Source organism: Zingiber officinale, unplaced genomic scaffold (assembly GCF_018446385.1).
Source record: "Zingiber officinale cultivar Zhangliang unplaced genomic scaffold, Zo_v1.1 ctg26, whole genome shotgun sequence".
Lineage (NCBI taxonomy): Eukaryota > Viridiplantae > Streptophyta > Magnoliopsida > Zingiberales > Zingiberaceae > Zingiber > Zingiber officinale.
This window is the reverse complement of record NW_024589927.1, coordinates 7,723-29,814: the sequence shown is the minus strand read 5'-3', so window position 1 is coordinate 29,814 and position 22,092 is coordinate 7,723. Positions and strand designations below refer to the sequence as shown.

The 22,092-nt window shown below is 39.9% G+C and overlaps 3 protein-coding genes across 7 annotated transcripts; 1 reads left to right on the top strand and 2 right to left on the bottom strand.

Annotated features, from left to right (window-relative positions):
• Nucleotides 1–53: 53 nt before the first annotated feature.
• LOC122037339 (protein REVEILLE 6-like) lies at nt 54–8,086 on the bottom strand. 5 transcript variants are annotated; one of them, XM_042596776.1, is made up of 8 exons: nt 7,464–8,086; nt 6,386–6,443; nt 5,631–5,754; nt 5,451–5,555; nt 5,155–5,277; nt 4,363–4,484; nt 1,563–1,622; nt 54–358 (listed from the first exon to the last, which is right to left on the bottom strand). In XM_042596776.1, the coding sequence occupies exons 1-8, from the start codon at nt 7,661–7,663 to the stop codon at nt 278–280; spliced, it is 873 nt and encodes a 290-aa protein (XP_042452710.1). In that variant the 5' UTR covers nt 7,664–8,086; the 3' UTR covers nt 54–277. The 5 variants fall into 5 exon arrangements, with proteins under 5 accessions (XP_042452710.1, XP_042452713.1, XP_042452709.1 ...); XM_042596779.1 differs by having other exon boundaries at nt 4,375–4,484; XM_042596775.1 differs by lacking the exon at nt 54–358 and having other exon boundaries at nt 1,324–1,622.
• Nucleotides 8,087–12,829: 4,743 nt separating this feature from the next.
• Nucleotides 12,830–16,719, top strand: LOC122037337 (homeobox protein BEL1 homolog). The gene is made up of 5 exons (XM_042596773.1): nt 12,830–13,596; nt 13,712–14,393; nt 15,000–15,385; nt 15,696–15,756; nt 15,922–16,719. Exons 2-5 carry the CDS (start codon nt 13,725–13,727, stop codon nt 16,546–16,548), a joined length of 1,743 nt encoding a protein of 580 aa, XP_042452707.1. The 5' UTR covers nt 12,830–13,596; nt 13,712–13,724; the 3' UTR covers nt 16,549–16,719.
• A 3,245-nt stretch (nt 16,720–19,964) lies between these two features.
• Nucleotides 19,965–21,763, bottom strand: LOC122037334. Its single transcript, XM_042596768.1, has 3 exons — nt 21,157–21,763; nt 20,719–21,029; nt 19,965–20,288 (listed from the first exon to the last, which is right to left on the bottom strand). The coding sequence occupies exons 1-3, from the start codon at nt 21,464–21,466 to the stop codon at nt 20,244–20,246; spliced, it is 666 nt and encodes a 221-aa protein (XP_042452702.1). The 5' UTR covers nt 21,467–21,763; the 3' UTR covers nt 19,965–20,243.
• Between the last annotated feature and the right edge of the window lie 329 nt (nt 21,764–22,092).

Here is a 22,092-nt window from a genome sequence, read left to right as displayed (position 1 = left end):
ATGGGTTTAGTTGAGTGTGTCCTCCTGGCAGTGGACGTGGTGGGTGGGGAATGATCCGACAAGGAGATTCGCACTTGGCATTCTGCAACCTCAGGATTGGTCCGATCGTACGCAATTCTGTATAGGCTTTAGCTGTGATATTTGCTTGCTAGCTACTGAGGGAGACAGACCAGCTAAGGCCGTACTCAGACGAGGCTTGCAAACAAATCAAGAACTAATGTGATAGAAACGTGTAAATGACATGATTAATCTTGCAGGTACAAACAGTAGTTGAATGTTAATTAGCAAGTAGTAGCTTGTCAGCGCTGACAGGTTTAGGTTCCGACACTTGAGAGCCATACCCGGCCAGTAACTTCATCTGCATGAATCGAACTTTTTAAGTTCATGACAGTGATAGAAATCTAATGGAGCAAATGCTAGGTTGATTATGCTATAGATCCTAACTTCATCCAGTGTAATGTCTCCAGATGTGTTGATATAAGATAGTTCACGAGCTTATGAGATTATAGATATATACATGCAAAAGAAAACCGAAAATTGTGGATACAGCAAACGTAAATCAGAAACTCCAGAAAATAAAAGAGATGCAAGTAATTTCAGTCACCCGTAAGGTGTTTGTAGCAAACAAATATATCTTTACGACATTGAAGAGGTCTGATGCCAGCCAAAGTACCAAAGTGTTCAAGGAGAGTCGATATTGGGATTGTTTTTATGATTTAAGAATTGTCACGCAGGTTGCAATACAAAGACAGAGATGACTTGGGACTAGATGGGGACATCAATTTCAAAGGCTAAGATTAAACAGCTACGCTGTATTGTAGCAGTACAGTGATTTCACCAACCCAAATACAATTTTCTGAATTACTGTTTCAGGTCAAGCCACAAGTTTATTGCTACTTGTTCTAATTTGTCTACAGACTTATACATTAAGCAAATCAACAACTTCCATGCAAGGAAACCAAACAATAAGCCCAGTATTATAACATTACTACCACTAATGACTTGAAACAACCATTAGCATATACTCAACCTTTCTCTCACTTATTTGGTGTCAATTCTATAATTAGAGTCCCACGTGAAGGTAGGTGTTTGAGACTCTGTAACTAGAATCTTGGTTTTCTTAAAGCGAGTGGTTATTATCACTCCCAACCATGTTTTATGCATTTTTATTATCTTACATGATTTGGATTAGTATGGACCTGTAAATACTGGTCACATCCCAAGTCGTATGGCCCCAAATAAATTAAATAAATAAGCACAATTAAAGATACCAAAAGAGCAGGGGAAACAGGACCACCATTCATTCATAATTTGATCAATAAATAGTGGTCAATAATTCAGCCTAAATAACTATATTCTAACCGGTGCAGCATTGTGACATGGGCAAATGGAAATGCTACAATCAATGCTCTAACATAAAATCAAATACTAAATTGAACAAGAACGCGTGTAGTCACAGCCAATCATGTATGAACAAACTACCCTACAAAAATGATACATTCGATGCAAGCATGCAACCAAGTCGTGGCAGTTGTACTTGACAAATAATGGAAGATACTTACATGATCTTCAAAATCAGGGCTAGTCAAATTGATGGACAGATTCCTCATTAACAATAAAGCCTAGAAAACAATTGAAGTGGTTAGCCCTTCCTATAACAAATTAGAGGAATGCATATCAAAATTTTGAGTAAAAAAAGTGAAGAGCCTTTATTATTTTTTTTCTTTTGAAATGAAGATCAATTAGTGCATATCTAAAATGAAGGACACCAAAGAAGCTACTAAACAACAATATAATTTCCCAGATTAAAAAAAAAGCATGTGGAAAGCAGATTTTACAGAATTAACATTACAGTATTTGCACCAAAAAAAAGTGATTGTAACATAAAAAATATTTAGACTCCATTTACTTAATGTAAAATACTTCCAGAGAAGAACACTTTCAAATAAAATGTTCTCCAGTATCCTAGTTTGACTGCAAACAACTTAAAACAACTACTGGTGTTTGTTTGCAAATATGAGAAATGCAACAGAAAAGCTACACTCCATATTGACAGTTTTATGTTTATTTAGAAAATAAATATTCTTGATACTATTTTGTATTTTAATTTAATATTTTAAAATTTATTACCATTTTATTATGACATTATTTATCATAATTACTAAACTTTTATTAAAAATATTCAATAATTATTACAATATTATTATTAGTGCATTATTTACTAGTACTATTAATCTTCTATTAACAAAATTATAATATTTATACCATTTTATTTATTATTATATTCATAATGAAATAATTTTATAATATTAACATAATTTGTTGCATTGTTATTTAATTATAAAGTTTAATTTTAGAATATTTTACTTAATATTAATTATTTATTAATACCAACATTTACATAATATATATGTTTTACTTTATCATTAATAACTATACTATATTTTAACAATTTTTTATAGCATTATTTAATAATTAAAATTACTTTGTTAGTAAGATAATATTTATAATTGATTTATTATACTCTTTTTAATAAATAAGTATTTTAACAATTATATTACTTGTATTTCATTATTTCTTTATTTTTTTATCACTTTTAGTTAAACTATATATCATTATGAAATTGATTAAATTATAGTTAAAAAGTTAACATTGGCTTGACGAAGTTAAAAGTTAAAAGTAATTTAAAACATTTAAATATTACTAGAGGTGAATCATTGCATGCTGTGTAAAATATTTCAATATTATTTTATTTTATAATATTTTACAAATTATTATCATCTTTTTTTTTTGTTATGCAAAAAAGTTATTATTATTTATTCCCACCCAACATTAAATATTTATGATCATGTTCCATATTCTTTTTATAAATGTTTTAGAAATTAAATATCATTATAGTCATTATTTTAGACAAGACGTTATTTTACTATTAAATTGTATGATCTCATAAAGAATAATGCCAGAAAATGGCCTTCGCTTTACAAGAGGAAAAGTCATTTTCCTAAGACATGATTTCACAGAAATCATTTTTATTTTACCGTAGCCTTCTGCTATCTAACACTGGAAAATGCAGAAAATGTTTAGCAGCTGACATTTTTCCAGAAACAAATGGAGCCTTAACATGCAATTTCTTCATTGATTATTGAAGATTCTATGGATCAATAACACTTCTTAATGTATATGCATGGCATGGCCCCTTCATCTCTTTTCAAAGTTTTAATAAGTTTAAGATCGTCCCAAGGTGTAGCGCAGACGGTGGACACATAGTATCTCTGGCGTAATGGCGGCACTAGGAGGGCCGATAAGGTAGTGGATCTACCTTTTTTAATAAGTTTAAGATCATGAGATAACTTTTCTGATTATGGCAAACAAATTCCATAGAAATATTGAACGATTGTTAGAAAAGCTAATCAAACTGACAAGGTACAGAAAAGTAAAGATGACTGCTAGTCTGTGCTTGTCTAAGAGGTCATTATTCCATATCATGTGTTGGTGAGTCTAACAGTTCGACCAAACAAAATAAAAATATGAACTTTGATCGAGAGAGGTATCTTTAAGCTAGATATGCACCACACGGAGGACAAGTGTCAAATGTGATTGAACCTCATGTAAAAGCTGATCAACCTCTCCATTTAGAAGGCTAGTGATGATTAACTTTTAGGGTTATTTCCGGTTTATTGCCATAGATTTGCAACTTTGCTCGTACATCATTTATAGCTTCAATAATAATCTTTAATGGTATACCAAAACTGTCATCCCTCGACTTGCTTCTACATACCATCCCTATTTGCAAATGGTGCAAGTCAACTATCAATAAATGCAAGAAGCTACAAACTTGTCCCTACGGGATGTCCAGTTGGCTAAAGAATGACAACTTTGCTATAATGTGGGAAGGGGTCAATTTCCAACGGACGCATGCCCTTGGGGGAAAAAAAAACCATCTCACCCTTCACATAACCTAGGGACAAGATGTGAGGGACGCTTGGGGTGAGCGTAATCACATTTTGCTACAAAGGAAACTACAAACTTGCAGTTAAATACAATAAAAGATTAATTTCATAATAATCCCATTCTTCAAAGAAAAGACTAAAGGGTAATTAGGCAATTAATTTTGATATATGGAAATACATGCATTAACCTATTAGATTTGCAAGGAAATGCAGTGACAAAAACAAATTATATTACTTTCTGCAGTTTACTTAATCATAGACTCCCAGATATGGACATGTTTGAAGCCACTGTTGGATTCAAACTAGGTAACAGTCTTCGTGATGATAAATACATATATTGGATACTGAAGTCCTTCACACAATAAAGAAAAATTAAGCAGTCCTTCATGCAACAAAGAATAATTAATCATACATAGAGGCATACTGTTTCAACATCAACAGGATCCATCTCCTTTAGCTTCTGTAAATGGCATCTTGTACTTGGATCAAAAACACTGCCTAAGAAGTTGTATACCTGAACAAAATCTGGCATGGCTTCATATAGAAAGATAAAAAGTTTAGTTAAAAGTCAAGGTTTATAATTTGATATCGTGAAATCATAAAGACTCAAAGCAATTTATAATCAACTTGACCCATCCTGAATACAGTTCAAATTATATTTATGAATTCATCTAATAACATTCGTTCTTTCCACCTATTCAATATACAGTTTAAAAGGTTTATACAATACTATTTTGGTAAGATGAGTACAAATCTCTAGTAAAGGCAAAGGAAGACCAATGAAAACTCTACAAAATAAAAAAAAACTAAATCGGTTTGAGCATTGCTATTGACATTGCCATCAAGTTTCATGGAAGAATAAGAAACATGTAAGCCACCCCCAAATAGTACCAATAATGCTCAAGACTATAGTGAAACCTATGGAAATTTCAAAATTAACAGTTTCAGCTATCACTATCATTAATTGTGATTGAGGATCTGTAGTTCATGTACCACTTTTAGAAAACTAACCTTATCCCCGTGTGGGATTAGAAAGTTTTCTCAAGGAGAGTAAAATTTTGATAAATTTAAAAGCTAAGACCTTGGAGGACTAAGTTGGATGAAGTTTACATAGAACCATCTCTAAATAATTATTAAAAAAACACACTCAGCAAACTTCACAAAGTTCAACCCAATTATCTAATTCATGCATAAAATTACTCACCCTGAAGTAATGCTATTTGGTTTCCTTGCTTGCATTTTTCACAGCTTGCTTGGGATGCACAAGGGCTTTCAATACTGCTCAAACAGCAATTCTCAACTACAATAACTCCTGGTTGTGCACCTTCTACATATCAAGAGCCTTGATTAAAATATTAATAAGACTTTAGACACTATCAATAAACCATTATCTATTGTGTTATTTGTAAGAAAACAAGAACAAAAAAGACAACTAGTTTTTAGATGCGATGCATAGAAGAATTAAGAGGGACCGCTGTGCCTAGGAAGAGAAGTGTGCACCATTGCAAGAGTTCCTGAGCAAGGACGATGACTTGGTCCCATAGACATAGCTTTGTTCATGCAAATATGTAACTTGAAATGGTTTTGGTTGAGCTATTTGAGGAGCTGCAATGTTTAGTAATACAATATCAAAGTATCTCCCCATAAAAAAATTCGCAAAAACATAGTAATGTCTCTAACCATTCTTAGATGTCTTTTGTGGATATGGACAAGCTGCTTTACGCTTGGGCCGAGGTGGTGGTACATGAGCAACAGTTCCATTCTTTTGGACCTTTAAGAAGTACTTCTGTGCGTGACTTCTTATCTGCATATATAGCTTCTAATCTAAGCTAACAAATTGCAAGAAAATATGGCTAACTTGAAATACCTGAGATGAAACAAAGCAATTGAACACTACATCTACAGATGAAAATGCTATAAATATATTATGGGAAAATCACTTGAATTGATCATATAAAGTTTATGATAATTACAAGGTTGCTAAGAACATAAGATAATCTACTGTAGAAAATTTTGAAACCAATATTTCATAGGAATTTCTGAACATCCATAGAATTTGCAATTTATAAGTCTTTACACTGTCCAAAAATTGTAGTCTGTCTACAAGGAAGCATAACCCTGCATACAAGTTCCCCTACATATTCTAATGAAAACAAATTATGAGTAAAAGAAAAGGTGAAGTAGAAACACGTATATAGAAAAACAGGAAATCATGGGGAAGAATTTTTTTTAAAGTGCTGATTCTTGTTCTCATTTTTGGCCCAACATAGAACTTAATACATCCACACTCAACAATGTATTCAAGCTATCTATGCTGCATTGTAACATTTTCAAGCTTAACATTAATTTACTAGCAGCATATACATTTTTTTAGATCTAATAATTGATCAACACATTCAACTACATTACTCCCACAAAATTGTCATCTAAATTACCTGGATAACTGTCTTTGAGCCAACAAATGCTTCTATTTTTTTCCAGTCACGATTGAAACTGCAAGAACCAGAAAGGCACAGAAAGAAGTCATAGATATTACCTTCATGTTATGATACAAGTAAAAGATCCTACACTAGCAATCACATAGGTTGTATTTCCTGTGAAAGATGAGATCATGACTCCAAGAGCAGGTTGCCCTTTACTCAGCTATAAGCTTTAAATGACTAGATGCAGATTAAGGCGTATATTATGTGCTAAAGTTGTAACCAGAATTTTGTGCAGTTAAATCATTTCATATATATTAATTTTAAAATTTTACAAAAATGATTAAACTTCTCCAGGAAGTTTAAACAGTATTCATGAAAGCCCTCTATATCTTTCTTGTATGCCTATTTTTAAAAATAGATCCACAATACTATTGCAAATTGGGATGTTATTTCGGCAGTGAGTGATTGTTAATATTATTACTCCCTATACATTATTATTATTCCTTAGTTCACACATCCAGGATTCTTAGAATGATGTTTGACAACTCTTATTATTTTCCATCAGCTACACTCAAACAATTAACTTCAGCATCACCAATCAGCTCTAAAGATTTTAAGTGTCTACATATCCCTTTATGGAGACGATCCAATGAGACACTGCACAGAAGAGAAATAGGCATCATTAACAATCTAAAATAGCTCCTAACAGAAGATCATTTGCTAAGGATTATCGTATATATATCTTCAAAAGAACTAGAAATTGTCTGAGTGCTTAAACTGTATTCTTTGCATCTCCAAAACAAAAAAAAATAAAAAATAGAAATTATCTAGGAGCTGGGATTCAGCATCATTTAAGTTTATTTTATACAATTTATTCAGTATTCAGAGTGACACCGAATGCTTGCTTTCCCTTGTGCACTGCTACATATCAAAGTAGAGACACCTAATACATTAACTAAACCAACACATTCACGAAAAGCTTTACGAGAAGATAATGGAAGAATTTTTTCCTCTAAAATAAATGGGGAAAAAATCATATCACAAGAAGAAGAAGAAGAAGAAGCGACCAACTACAGATTAGTGAACTCACAGCTGGAGCGCTTCTAGGAATTTGTCGTGCTCCTGCTCCGTCCAGCTCTCCCTAGACTTGGTGATAGTGTAGGGCTTCCGGATCTTCTTGGTGCCGTCATCCGGCAGGGAGCCCACGAATCCGGGGAGCGCCATTCCCAGCGCGCCGGGGTCGGCCCGGATTCCAGTTCCACCGTCGGGCGGTGGATTAACAAGGACCATAAAGAAGCGCGCTCGGTACGATTCACCGCGGGAGGCTCTGACCGTAGAAGGCGCGAAGTGCTCGTCCGGAGTGCGGTATGGGATCTGGCTTCGCGACCCTTTCTGCGATGCTGGTGGCGCTGCTTTCGGTGGCCATGGCCTCGTCGTTGTTTGTTCGCCTCTGCTTTGCCTAACTTCGACACGATTCAAGCCATGGACCAGGCACGGATCGCGCACGCCACGATTGCTTGCCCGATCGTTCTCGGGGCGCTCCACTAGGGCGTGAGGCTGACGCGGGCGTGCCTTGGCTGGGTGGCCTGCACTGCTCGCCCCACCGGCCACCGCGGCGCGCGGCGCACATGATGTGCTCGCTACATTGTTCGCCTCTACGCCTGTGATCGTACGGGTGGTCCCGTCTTTATAAACACGCCTCGGACCGGCTCGCGTTCGTAATTCTATTATAATATTTCAAAGCATGCCATTTCATTTCATCTCATTTCATTTCACTCGTTTTAAATTGTGCAATGCAGCTGCTCGTATACAAGAAAGCTCCAAGTAAATTGTATGGATATATGCACACACAAAATCTATCCGAGATCCTTCACATTTTTGTTCCAACAACTAAGCAAATTAAGATCGATTCAGTGCACGCTTCCCTTAAAATGGATTTCTGACCAGGATGTGGCTGCAGTGGATGGCCCTCCAGAGGACAGACGCGATGGAGGCCATGGCTGCCATGGCTATTCGAGTCTTGATCTGCCCCCGCTTCGGCATAGGCCTTCTCCCTGAACATCTTCCACCCTCACTGTCGATGGCCAAGGCAAAGAGAGTTCCTCCCTTGCAGCTACTCATTTCTCCTTCGACTCGATCGAGAGGTATATGGCAATTGCATGCTTCGGCAATCTCTTGTCCATTTATACAGTCCGAGCAAACGAAACCAGTATAAACTATTGCAGGTTCTGCAGACTAATCTCCTTCCTATAAGATTGATTTCTGGTGGGGAGACAGGCCAGCTAAGGCGGATTGTTTGTTTACAGATTCTGTCTCTAATTATTCATGTTTCTACCTAATGAAATTGATCTTTGCAGACTATATGATCGTGAGCTCGTGTGCACAGAGGACAGAGGTGCTGAGCTGTGCTTGGAATGGAGGCTCTGAATCATATATTCATGCCTTTAATAGTTAAATTGATGCATCAGGACAAGCTTTACGGTAGTTAAATATACTGCAAAACTGTTAATACACACCTTGTCTTGTCTTCAGAAAGGTTTGATATTCGTTACAGGAGCTTAATACCGAGAAAATGTTAGGCATGGGCCAAAAGTGCTTAGGTTTGGGCCATGTTCAAACTTTCGCCAACCCAAAAAAAACTAAGGCAGAGAAGTATATATAATTAAGTTTTTCTTTTAAAAAAAACGACACAATAAAATCTGCCTTTGTGCATATATATATTAAAGCTATCAAGACAAATCCTGAATCTTTATTATATGTTTCTAAATTGTCTTACATTGATATCAATAAGAGAGATTACATAGTGAGCTGAGTTCCATTTCTTATTGACACAAAGAAACAATCTAGCTTCTTATTGAGTATTGACACAAGCAGCATGGTAAGTAACTCTATTTACTTGGAGGTGCAGGCAGTTTTCTAAATTCCTCCATTAAAACAGAAAATAAAATGTCAAAAATGTTGGATTCTGTGTAGAACAACATGATTATCTCGATGTTAATGTCACTGAGCAATAGTAGTATTAGTCCTCCCTGCAACCCTCGTATGTAACAATATTAAATGCTTCTACAGTGTGTTAGTCATCTCCATGGCAGCCTGATCTCAATGATTATTTATAATTTATACAAAATGCTTAAAATTAATCTAAATTATTGCTATGAAAATCACAGCACAGTCTAAAAGATGGCAAAATGATGGCCACACAAACTCGTGGCTGTGCTTTGGGCCTAGTTAGCACGGAGTGTCAAATATCTGACTGATGTCATAATTCACAGTACAATATTGTTATGAATTGAATTATAGATGCAAGAAAGTCAATTAATTCCAGTGATCGAGGTTTGATATATTTGACATTGAATTAATCTTCTAATAATCACAATGGTTTATCTAACTAATTAACAAATCATCTATATCTCTAGCTAATGTTAACGAGTAAAATTAAAAAGCGAGTTATTTTCTTTCTCTCTTACTTTAGCTTCTGCCAAAAATTAGGCAAACACATTTGGTGCCAATAAAGGTCTCCATAATAAGTGCCATAGTTGCCTTATATATAGCATCATCTATATATCGTCCATAAGTCTAGATGTAGACATGGGTGAAGGACTATCAACGAGTCTGCGTGCCCAACCTGGCTCATGAGTTGCGTTAGGCATGTCAAAAATTCAAGAATGAAAAGTATATTAATTTTGTTCAGAATCTGAGTCAAATGAAGGTCGGATGAATTGTTGTTGGTGTTAACGGAGGTACAATTGAGATATTTTTCTCGTATGCGCTTCCAAAAATGGACCCCACATGGTATTGACGGACGACGATGACTGAGCCGACGGTACCTGAGCTCTGCGCACACTCAGACAAGCACACGGGTGTTAGAGGCCAGAAACCAGAGAAAAAGTCCCCAGAGCAGGTCATTCGACGCTCAAGTCAGGTACTTTTCCCCCAGAAGAACAGTGTGTGAAGGAGAAAGAAAGTAGAAGACAAATGCGAATGTGCGAGAGAACGTACCTGTGCAAAGGAGAGAACCTCCCTTTTTATATGACAGTGTGTACCTCTGAAGGCTGGCCGATGTCAGAAAATATCGGGTGTCAGGTCCTGTTAGGTGATGGAGGACACGTGGCATCCACCTATAGGCTGAAGGAAGGTTCCATCCGCAGATGATCGCAGACCATTGTAATATTCCCTGATACGCAACAGTTATTCTCTGACAGACGGTTACGATTCCCCTGACCTTGTTGTCATGTAGTGCCTTTTGTCCCGACCAAGTATGAATAGGGCAGCTCGAGATGATCAGTCGGGTATACCACCTGGCCTAAACCGTGGAGAGGCTGGGAGCTATGGAGAGATCGTCCAAGAGCCGACCGAGAGTTAGCTGATCGTGTTTAGCTTATTGAGAGCACTAGGCCTAGGTATAACCAGGCCATGAGAGCTCGATCAATTAGATCCATATCAAGTATCTACCAACTGCTTACCAGGTCTTAGACTAAGGTGTCTCGGATCTGGAGTTCCAATCTATGAGAACCCGATTGGGAATCATGTTGCTGACGTCATCACACAGTCCTGCCTCCTCCTTCCATATCTGTTGACTGCCTCATCCTCTTAACTTCTGACTGTCATGTCCCCTTGACTTCTGACTGTCAAGCCCCCTTGACTTATGACTACCTAATCTTATCGGGCTCTACCATTATGCACCGTATCATATATATTTACCTGATCTTGTTCACAAACTTCACATCATAACTCATCAACATTTTTGTGCAATTCATATTGGGTTTAGGTGCCATCAATTAAGCTCAGGTTCAGGCTAAATCTAGGTTCGTCGATCGATCGCTTATCGAGTTGGCATGATCGATTCAACTGGAAGCTCAAGCAGACCCGGATCTGGGCCCAGACCATTGGCATGGACTTCAACAAAAGGCAGAGAAATTGCACCCCTTTTCTCTCTTTCTTTTTGTCCTTTCTTCTTCTTATCGAAGTAGATAAGATAACTTGCTGTTTTATAGCCGCCCATCAATTCCTTCCCTTCTGCTCCGGTTTCATTCCTCTCTAAGTAAACATGCTAACGATAATTTGCTTGTAGCCATTTCTTAAAGAACAACTTCATCAAAAGTGAACGGATATTGAAGAAAGCTATATATACTGCAGAGATGACCAGCGTTGACTCTGTTTGTATAACAGTGATCCTTCAAAAAGAAAGTTAATATACAAAAGCCCCTACCTCCTCCGATTCTTCTTCCTCTTCTTCTTCTTCTTCTTCTTCTTTTTTCTTTCTTTCCTTCTTTTTATTTCTTTAATCATCACAAACAAATAAACAAAGCGTAAGGTTAGATGATCACATCAAGCTAACATGCATAGGACGGGAATCGATAGCTCTCCCTCAACCAATCTAATTTCTGATCAGTCCTTGTGGCCCCCACCTCCGCGTCCCCCTCCCAGCACTGACACTGCATCCACCTGACATTAAGCTCCTCCTAATAAAACGCTAATCCTTCCACTCGACCACTGTTAGCCATACATTAATTACCCCTTCATCATTCAATTAGGAACCATCCGCTGCTGCCTTGTCTTACTAATCCCCTCTCTACTCAACCACTCGTACGTTTCCATCCTTAATTTCCCCTCTTTGTCCACCAGATAGATATAAATACTGATAAACTGAGGCCTGTTTAATCCGAAAGAGAATCAACCCTGTTATGATGAGGCAACTAATGACTACACGTCTCGAGTCAAAACTGTCTTTCTCCTTGTGTATTTCATTCATGATCTCTCAATTATTATGATCACTGATCTCAAGACCTATATATATATACATATATATAAACTTGCCTCCTGTTTCATAAGACTCAGACATCTATCTTAACTTTTAATTCAGCTCAGGTCAACCCTACCAAACTAACTACCTTGGCCTTGCATCTGTTTAATTTTACCATGCTTAATTCCTTTGGTTTGACGTTAATCATACACAAGACCAAGCTATAAATATATTTTTGAAGCATGCAAAATACTTAAATACCTTTCTCCCATTAAGTTACACCGGCAAAAGACAAGCATGGTGAGTTAACAAGAGGCAGCTGGATTTGATTGTATAACTTATTCTAATCCCGGCCCGGGGAAACAAGCCGAAGAAGGAAGATGACGTCGAGAAGAAGAAGAAGAAGCTAAGGCGTGTTTAATTTAATGAGCGTGGATGAAAGGGGAGGTAATGGCGGAGGTAGAAGACAAGTTCTACGAGATGGAAAAATAGGGTACGAGGTGGGAGTGGACCACCAGTAATTAACCAAGGGGAAAAGAGAGTGTGGATGAGATGAGATGAGATGAGATGAGATGAGAAGGAAGGAAAGGGGGGAAAGGAAAGGAAAAGGAAAAGGAAAAGGAAAAGAAAGGAAGAGGAAGAAATGAGAATGGCATAGCATATGAGGAAGATGCGGTCCCAGGGTTGGGCTGGTCCCCCTCTTTCTCCATTGGCTTTTTAATGGGAATTAGTTGGAAGGGGAGGACCACATCCCCCCGCTTTGGTTCGGCGCACAGCCCCTGTTTCTGGAATATTTTTCCACTCGCATCGATTCCACTCTCCTATTACTGCTCCTCCTCTTCCTCTCTTCTCAATTCATTCATTAATCAATTCTCTCTCTTTCTCTCACTCTCTGACTCTCTATCCCTGCTGCGTGTTTGCTTTGGAGAAGTAGAGTGGTAGGGAGAAAGAGGTGGCAGAGGCAGAACAGCAGCATGCTGCACGCAGAGAGGGATCCTGTAGCCCAATCAAACCGCCAGTTTTGATTCTGATGAGAGAAGAGGCGGAGCGGGAGTAGAGTTCATCTGAAAAGTTGTGGCCCGGCTGTGGGACTCTGCAGGGGAGAAAGAAAGAAAGGTGTTGGGATTCGTACCAATCCCAGATAAGCCACTCAACAAAAAGATTGTAGCGATAAGTAGAGGAGGAGGAGGAGGAGAAGAGAAGAGAAATTAAAGAAAGAAGCATGGATGGTGCATGGCCATGAGGCGGCTGTTGAGGGCGTTTTTACGAAGAGATATAGGAGAAAGGAGAGACCTTTGCTATTGATGTTATCTTTCCCACCTGCTTTTCTTTTATAATCTTTCTTTCTTTATTCCTCTGGCTTTCATAGATTAGTTTACGGAAGAGGGAGAAAGATTTGATGGGGAGAGAAAGGGTTTTCTTTCTTTGGTCTGTGGAAAGAGCTACTGCTTGATTCTCATATTTAAATTCACTGGAAAAGGTTAATCTTGACTCGCTTCTTCCGGCCTCGTCATTCTTCGGCGAGCTAGCTCCTTGATCGCCTGCTTCGGTTGAACTTTTTTTTTTCACGAATTTGGAATTTTCGCTGCGTGCAGGATTTAATTCTCGATGGCTTATGATCAGTCGGGGCATCACGCGACCTTGGGTTACACCGATTTCTCCTCCGGCGCCGGCGCGATGCAGGGCTTTCAGTCGAGCCAGGAGCTGTACGGCCTGCAGCAAGCGGCTGCGGGGATGGACGTCGTGGGGCGAACCTTCTTTCCCCCGGTCGCCGCCGCCGCCAGCTCCTCCGCCGCCGCCGCACCGCCGATGAGCGAGCATCTGATGTGCCCGTGGCCGCCGGCGCCGCAGAATCGGATGCTCGTCGACGTCGACCACTCCGCCGCGAGGTTTCTATTTCCGGCGGCACCGCAGTGCGAGCCGCCACCCATGGCCCTCGCCAACACCAGCGGCTTGTCCCTGTCCTTAAACCACGCTCTAACCAATTCAAGAGATCACCACCACCACCACCACCAGCCGCCCCAGCTGCTGAAGAACTCCAAGTTCTTGATTCCAGCTCGGGAGCTACTCAACGAGTTCTGTAATCTCGAAATCGCCGCCGCCGCCGGCGTCAGTAGCGGATCTTCCAAGCTCAAGGCAGCTAGCAAAAACAAGCAGCAGTGGGAGGGAGGAGGTCCCTCTAGCTCCTCCACTCCCGCCAACCACTCCACCCTTTACACCTTGAACGTCCATGAGCTTCAAGCCCGGAAGGCCAAGCTCCTGGCCATGCTAGAAGAGGTGATGATCCCGATCAATTCTAATTTATTATTTTTTTTTAATTTTTCCTTAATCATCTTCAATTCCGATTTACTCCACGTCCAAATCGCTGTCCATCGCCGGCCCACATCATAGCAAACACATATTAATTGGTCATGGTAGGCCTGAGAGAATTGAAAGACCACGCACGATCGATATTAGTAGCAGTAGCAGTGGAAGAGGGAGTGTAAAATTAACGAGGGGAATCCTGATTCCTATCGGCCTCAAATCCATCCATCGATCGATAGTAGATAGAAGAGTTGATGATCATGAATCTCGATGGGTTCAATTATGCAGAGTGAGTGAGTGAGTTCCCAGCAGTACTGCGCAACTACCATTAGTACAGTGCTGCCTCTTCACAGCAGCAGGTTGATATTTCTGGGAGTTCCATTTACTTTAGGAAACCTCTATTCCTTTCCCTTAGGTATCTAGGTCTGCAGGTCCTCCATCCCTCTGCCATAAATACGGTTCCCACCATATCTCTCTTCTTTGGTTATCCTGTCTCGCATTATACGTACTAGCTAATTAATTAATTAATTACTCTGGATCGGATAAAAATTTGATCTTAATTAATTGCACGTCTTCCAGGTGGACAACCGGTACAGAAGATATCGCGAGCAGATGCGGGCCGTGGTGGCGTCGTTCGAGGGGGTGGCCGGCGAGGGGGCGGCGACGGTCTACTCCGCGCTGGCGTCGAAGGTGATGTCGAGGCACTTCCGGTGCCTGCGGGACGGGATCGCGGAGCAGGTGCAGGCGATGCGGCGGGCGATGGGGGAGAAGGACGACGCGGTCGCGCCGGGGACGACCCGCGGCGAGACGCCGAGGCTGAAGAGGATCGACCAGTGCCTGCGCCAGCAGCGGGCGTTCCACCACGCCGGCATGATGGAGAGCCACCCCTGGCGGCCGCAGAGGGGCCTCCCCGAGCGCTCCGTCTCCATCCTTCGTGCATGGCTCTTCGAGCACTTCCTCCACCCGTAATAATTACACATCATAACCCATCTTCCTCCTCCTCCTCCTGTCACACAATTAATACTTAACCTAGCTAGCTAGTGTTCGACATGCATGCATACATCACGCACAACACATGAGCCAGCCAGAGTGATGCGAAAATTAATGTCAGCATCGATCTCTTCCAATAGGTTTCTAATTTTGGATCGCAGTGAGCTAGGCCTGCAGCCGATGGACTCACAATGATGCCCCTTTTTTTTTCTCACAAGAGAATTAAGCGACTACTCGATTAATCAGTGTTTATAATTAATTAATTAATAAATGTTGCTTTTACAGGTATCCTAGCGACGTTGATAAACACATATTAGCTCGGCAAACTGGACTCTCCAGGAGTCAGGTACAATTATTCTAACTCTCTACCTTTCGCTTTCTCGGCGTTGATCTCTATAACCAGAATGTCTGTTCATGTCTGTCTTTTAGTAACCGGTGTACAATTTTAATGCAGAGATTATATTATATTTAATTCTTGATTATGATCAACTTAATTGTGTGCAATGAGCAGGTATCGAATTGGTTTATAAACGCTCGGGTACGGCTATGGAAGCCGATGGTGGAGGAGATGTACATGGAAGAAACGAAGGACAGCGAGATGCAAACGTCGGCGCAACTGGACGACGCCGCCGACGATAACAATGACAACAACCACGCCGCTGGCCGGGGTCTGCTTTACAACCCCCTGCAGCTGGAGATGGACGAGGAGCAGAAGCCGGGAGCAGGACAGCTGCAGCTTCCCGACCCGGACTCCCTCTCCTGGGTCATCAGCGGCCACGACGGCGCCGGCAGCAGCAAGGGCTACCAAAACCCTAGCGAGAGCTTCGGCGTCATCGACATCGACTTCGCCTCGTACGGAGGCGGCGCCGGGCCGGGAATGCCGCACGCCGGCGGCGTGTCCCTCACTCTCGGCCTGCAGCAGCACGACGGCGGCGGGGGAACCGGGAGGCCGGGCGTGAGCCTGTCGTTCTCGCCGCCGGCGACGCAGCTGCTCGCGAGGGAGGCGCAGATGGGGGAGCGCCAGGCGGCCGGGAGCCACCAGTTCTCCTCGATGATGGAGGACGAGGCGCAGAATGCGACGACGGTGTATAGGAACCTGATGGGAGCCCATCAGCTGCTGCGGGACTTGGCCGGGTAAATCGCATCGATCAAGTACAAAAAGTCAAACGGAGGTACGCATAGTTTAATGGAGCGAGGAGCAGATCCATCGTCGATCTTTGTTTGTCGCCTACACACGCACACACGATCGAGCCCCATGCACGAGTTACTCCTTTAATTAATTCAACCTTGATCATGTCGTCGTATATCATTGTGCGGGCGAATTGTGGTATTAATCTATGCGACCTCCTCGGTGGAAGAAGAAGATGACTCGCTCCACGTACGTGCATCTCAAATTTTCATGGGCAGGGAAAAAAATCAGGGAATTCTTGCTGTTTAATTATGTTTAATTTGGAAAAAATATATATATATGATTATGAGGAAGTTTAGATTAAATATAAATAAATGTGTAAAAAAGTTATTATATAGGTTATTTAAAATATAAATAAAAAAGAATGAATTGTTTTTTAAAACAATAAATAAGTATTAATGGAGTTTAATTAATATTATTGTTTTGTTTTATTGTTTGAAATGTTTGAATTTCATTATTATAAGAACATTTATTTTCTACATGAATTAGTTAATGCAAGAGACTAAATCATAATAAAAAAAATCAAAATAGTTTTTCCTTTTAAGGCTCTCCTAAACAAGGTCCGTTGGTGCAATTCATTAAGAGTATTGCACTATAAGATTTGGTGAAAACAAGTATGTTTAAAAAAGGTAGATTGTAATTAGAGAAAAAAAAATTGAATGACTATTCTATTCAATTCAATATATAATAAAGTAGGCTTAGATTTGTAACACCAAGAACAATAAATAGTTATTGAATCAATAGAAGTTTAAAGGTATTCTAACTAACCTAATCACATCAATCAGAATGATGGTACAAGGTACATGTGAGGAATAAAAGGATTGAATTACGACAAGCAGACAATCTAATTAAAGAATATATTCATTTACTATACTTTTAGGGTGAGCTATTTTTGACGTTGAACCCTAGGGGAAGTGAAGAAGTGGTCCTCAAGAGAATGAAAGCACTTGATGTAGGAGGGTGGAGTTAACCATACAATGATAGTGGATTAGATATATCATTGTATGGTTAACTCTACCCATCTTAGTCAAATGTCTTACGTAAAATATTTATGAAATAATTCGATTAATACAATGTCTAATGGTCCAAAACATCTCTCGATATGTTGTTTTGCTAATGTGTTGCCTCTCGAGTACAATGGGATAGCTAGGAAATCTAACAAACGTGATTTTCCAAAGGCTATCGAGCATTTTAGCAACCAATATAATACTATCATCCCACCTTTAAAACACAAGATATATATATTAGCTAAGTAATACAAGTAAAGCATTAATTGTCTTAGTTGTCTTCACTGAATATATCATCTCACTATTATCTTATTTATGTAAAGAAATCATAAAAAAACGGTGACTATACAAAGGTTGTAGCTGTTTAAATTAGGATTTTCATTATGACCCAAAGTATAGTTAATTTTATAATATTCTAAGTCTCTAATTAGGTAGCAAATTATCAACTCTTTCATCATTTTATTTAAACATCAGATTAGATATTCATCCATCAAGTATTACATGAAAATTATGATTAATGTGCACAATCATCCTGGTCAATGGATAATAAAATGCTACTGTTAATTCATTATTATATTTCTTGCATGTTTAGTTGATGGATAGAATCGTACTTCATAAATAAACATCTTTATAAATATTACTTATATGCCCTATGTTTTTTCATAGCGTGACAATGTTACTGTTAGAGTATCAACTCAGTTATGCATGTGGGGATTTATGCTTTTTCATAGTGCTCCACCAACCAAGAGAGACACATATTTGTTGGTGTAATCCTCCTCAGGTTAAAATTGATCAAGTTAATTAAGCTCAGATTCACTCGAGTTTGAGTTTCGATATTTGATAATATGTGAGAGAGAAATCAAGAAGGTCAATAGTTGACTAAATACTTGACTGAGAAGTTCTAACTAGAGATTTTAGACAACAGAAAGTCCAAACGAGACTAGTCCGTGTGGAAAACCTAGTTGGGAACTAGGCAAAGGAGATCCTAACTGGAGGTTAGGTAATGGAAAGTCCAAACTAAAAGTTAGGCAAAGAAAAATCCTCACTGGAGGTTAGACAAATAAAAAGTCTACCGAGTGACTAGTTCTAACTAGAGGTTAAGTAAAAGAAAGTCCAACAGAAAAGTTGGTAAAAAAAAGTCCAAGTGGATCAAAGTGTGACCGAACACTTAGTGATCGAAAGTCTAACGGGAAGGTTGGCAAGGGGCAAAGTCTAAGTGGGTCAAAGGTTGATCAAACACTTGATGATTTGAAAATCAACAAGAAGTTGGCAAAGGAAAGTCTAAATGGGTCAAGGAGAACCAGACACTTAGTAAATAAGTCTTTACAAGTCAAGGTTGACCATATTCTAAGTAATGGGAAGTCTCATCAAGTCATTGATGATTTTAGGATTAGGCAAAAGAATCCTAAATTCAGGTTCAGAGTTTAATGTTGGACAATTGATTAACTTAATCGATTAGACCAAAGTCAATCGATTATACTAATTAATTGGGAGGTTTTTCGTGAGAACATAGTGAGAAGCGTAATCGATTGGTTTAGGCCAATCGATTGAAGTGTTTTCGCAAGAGCACAGTGAGTATCAAAATGGATTGGTCAATCCAATGGGTTTAGACAAATCGATTGAGGTAATCGATTGAAGTGTTTTTACGAAGAATAGAAAGTTTTTAAATTGATTCAATTAATCAATTAGTATGATTCACCAATCGATTGGACGAACGAAAAAGAGTCATTTTGTAGGTTTTGGACGGTTGATATGATGTGACAATCGATTAGGGGTAAGACCAATCGATTAAGAAACTTTCTCTATCCTAAGAGAAATCCTAGAAAATGGGGGTTCATGATGTTTTGAAACAGTCAATTCTTAAGAAGTTTGAAACGAAGTATTGTTGCACTCTCAATCGATGAAGAGGCATTTCCATCAACAAAATAGCAACCTAAGCAAGATTTTATTGTTGTAAAATCATCTTCGATTTTCTTTGTATTTGCTTTTACTCTTCTTATTGTATTCTCATGCTTGATTTTGTACAAGATTTCATCACTTTCAGATTGTTTCTGAAAATGAGTGTGTGAGTAGTGGATCCTTAAATTAGTCATCTCAAGAACATGAATACCAAGTAAATTCAACTGTCAATCACATTCAAAGAAGCGAAATGAACTATTTATCCTCCTTTAGCTCAAATATGTCTTAACAGTTTTGAGTTGGGTCCCCAATTGACATGCCACCCAAATACGATCCAATCTGATTAGGTTGGGCCAGGCCTTCCTTGAAACGGATATATATCCGAATCTACTGTAAACTCGATTCCAACCGATCAATGAACTATCCGCTGTACAAATTGGCATGTTAAAACTATAATAATAATAATAATAATAATGGAATAAATGGGAAGATATATACATTGATTACATGTTGAAGAGCAGCGTAGCTTGCACACTGCTTCCAAACAAGCATAATTACATAGCTATATATATACAAAGTAAAACGATCCTCAAAAAATGATTATTTTGTTTTCTTTTTTATCCCTCAACAAAATTGCTCACTTTGTGAAAGCCAAGCCTTCAGCTAGCAACATAAAACAGTATAATAATAATAATAATAATAATAATAATAATAATATTCCATTGTGAGTCAACCGCTTCATAGTTTGATGTCTCCTCTGATCAGTCCTCCTTTTACTTTTACCTGCAAAATGTTGCAAAAATGTTGTGAATTAGTCGATGCACTTAACCTTGAAAGACTGCAAATGCATCGCCATTTGTAGACTATTCCACATGCAAATTGAGCTAAATGTCTCTAGAGAACAAAGTCATGTTCAATAGTCAATGAATTGCGGTTTTAGTCCATTCCTATTTCCTATCATTCAACTTGTTTGACTGGAAGGCAACGATATGAACAGTCGAGTTAGAGGAATCCAGTTTTACAAGCTGTTGAATCTTGAGGGCGATGTTGATAATTCACTATAATTTAGAAACTGGAGGATTTGTTCTTTTTCCAGTTCAATCGATTCCAGAATTGGTTCCATTCGATGATGATCGAACAGTTTAATGAAACGCAAACGAAGCAATAAATTGAAGATTTAATTAATTCGAGAGCAGGCGATCGTTAACGTTACCGCTTCGACGTCGATCCGGTAGACGAGCATCTTGCGCCGCTCCCGGCAGCTGGTCCTGTACGCCACCACGATGTGCGCGACGGCCATCGCCACCGAGGCCAGGAACAGCGCCTCCACAGCCGCCGTCACGTTGTCGCCGGCGGCCACCGAGAGGACCCGCCGCGGCTCCCCTCCTCGAAGCGAACTGTCCGCCGCCTCCGCCGCTGCCATGCCGGAGACCTTGAGCAGGACGTAGACGACGGAGGCGGAGCCGCAGACGGAGGCGACGCCGAGGTACGCCCCCCGGCTCCCGCCGCACGCTAGAAAAGCACCTGAAAATCCCGGCGATCAAAAGTAAACACCCCGACGAACGATTAACTAACGGGAAAATTCCCCTGTTTTTTTTTTTGTTTTCCTTTTTCAGCAATCAATCCAATTAATTCCTCCGTTGGGACTTACATAGGATCAAGACGGATCGGAGCGCGGAGACGAGGGGGAGGTCGACCAGCGAGGAGCGGAAGCGGAAGCTCCGGAGCTGGTGGGACATAGCGGCGGCGGAGAGGGAAGAGTCAGCCGCGGCGGCGGAGATGAGCGCGGCGGGGAAGAGCAAGTCGAGGACGACGACGAGGAGAGGCGGAGGCGCGCAGTCAAGGAGGAGGGAAACGAGCATGGAGGCGAGGAAGAAGAGGGTCTTGACCCATCTCCACGGGCGGCCGCCGAGCGGCCTAGCCTTCGGGGAGCTCATGGCGATCAGCATCTTCTTCTCCATGACCTACCTGCCAACGGCGGCTGCAGCGTGTCAATCAGCAGGCGCTATATGAAGTATAAACCAAAACGGCGGCGGCGCTCCGACGGAAATCCCGCGTTACTGATCAAAATGGAAAACAGACAGAGCGGCGGCCGGGGAGAATCCGCTTCCGATTGCCACACCAACCGTCACCTCCTCCCTTTCTTATCGAATTTAACCCTCTATTTTTTTCCTCAAAAATAAAAGAATTAAAAGAATAGTAATAATTAAAAAACGAGGACCTTCTCTTTAGTGTGAGTGAAGATTTCAGGTGCTGGCGTTGGATTTATGGAGCTTGTTATTTATTTATTTAATTATTTAATGAAGGAAAAAAGGAAAGAAGATTTGAGTGGAGGGGTTTGGATTTGCCACTGCGTGTTTCGTACCGAGTCGGCTGCTCTGAATCGGTCAAAAGGGACGACGAACGACGGTCCGCAGGAAGCACAGATTTTGTATGCTTTTACAGGAAGGTTCATCTGGTCAACCAACTGGCATTTAAACGGAGCCTTCTTTCTCTATTATTTATTTATTTATTTTCTACTCTTCTGTTCTTTCTTGCTGATGTTACATGAATTTCCTCGGTTGGATATAGTGACTAACATATAAAA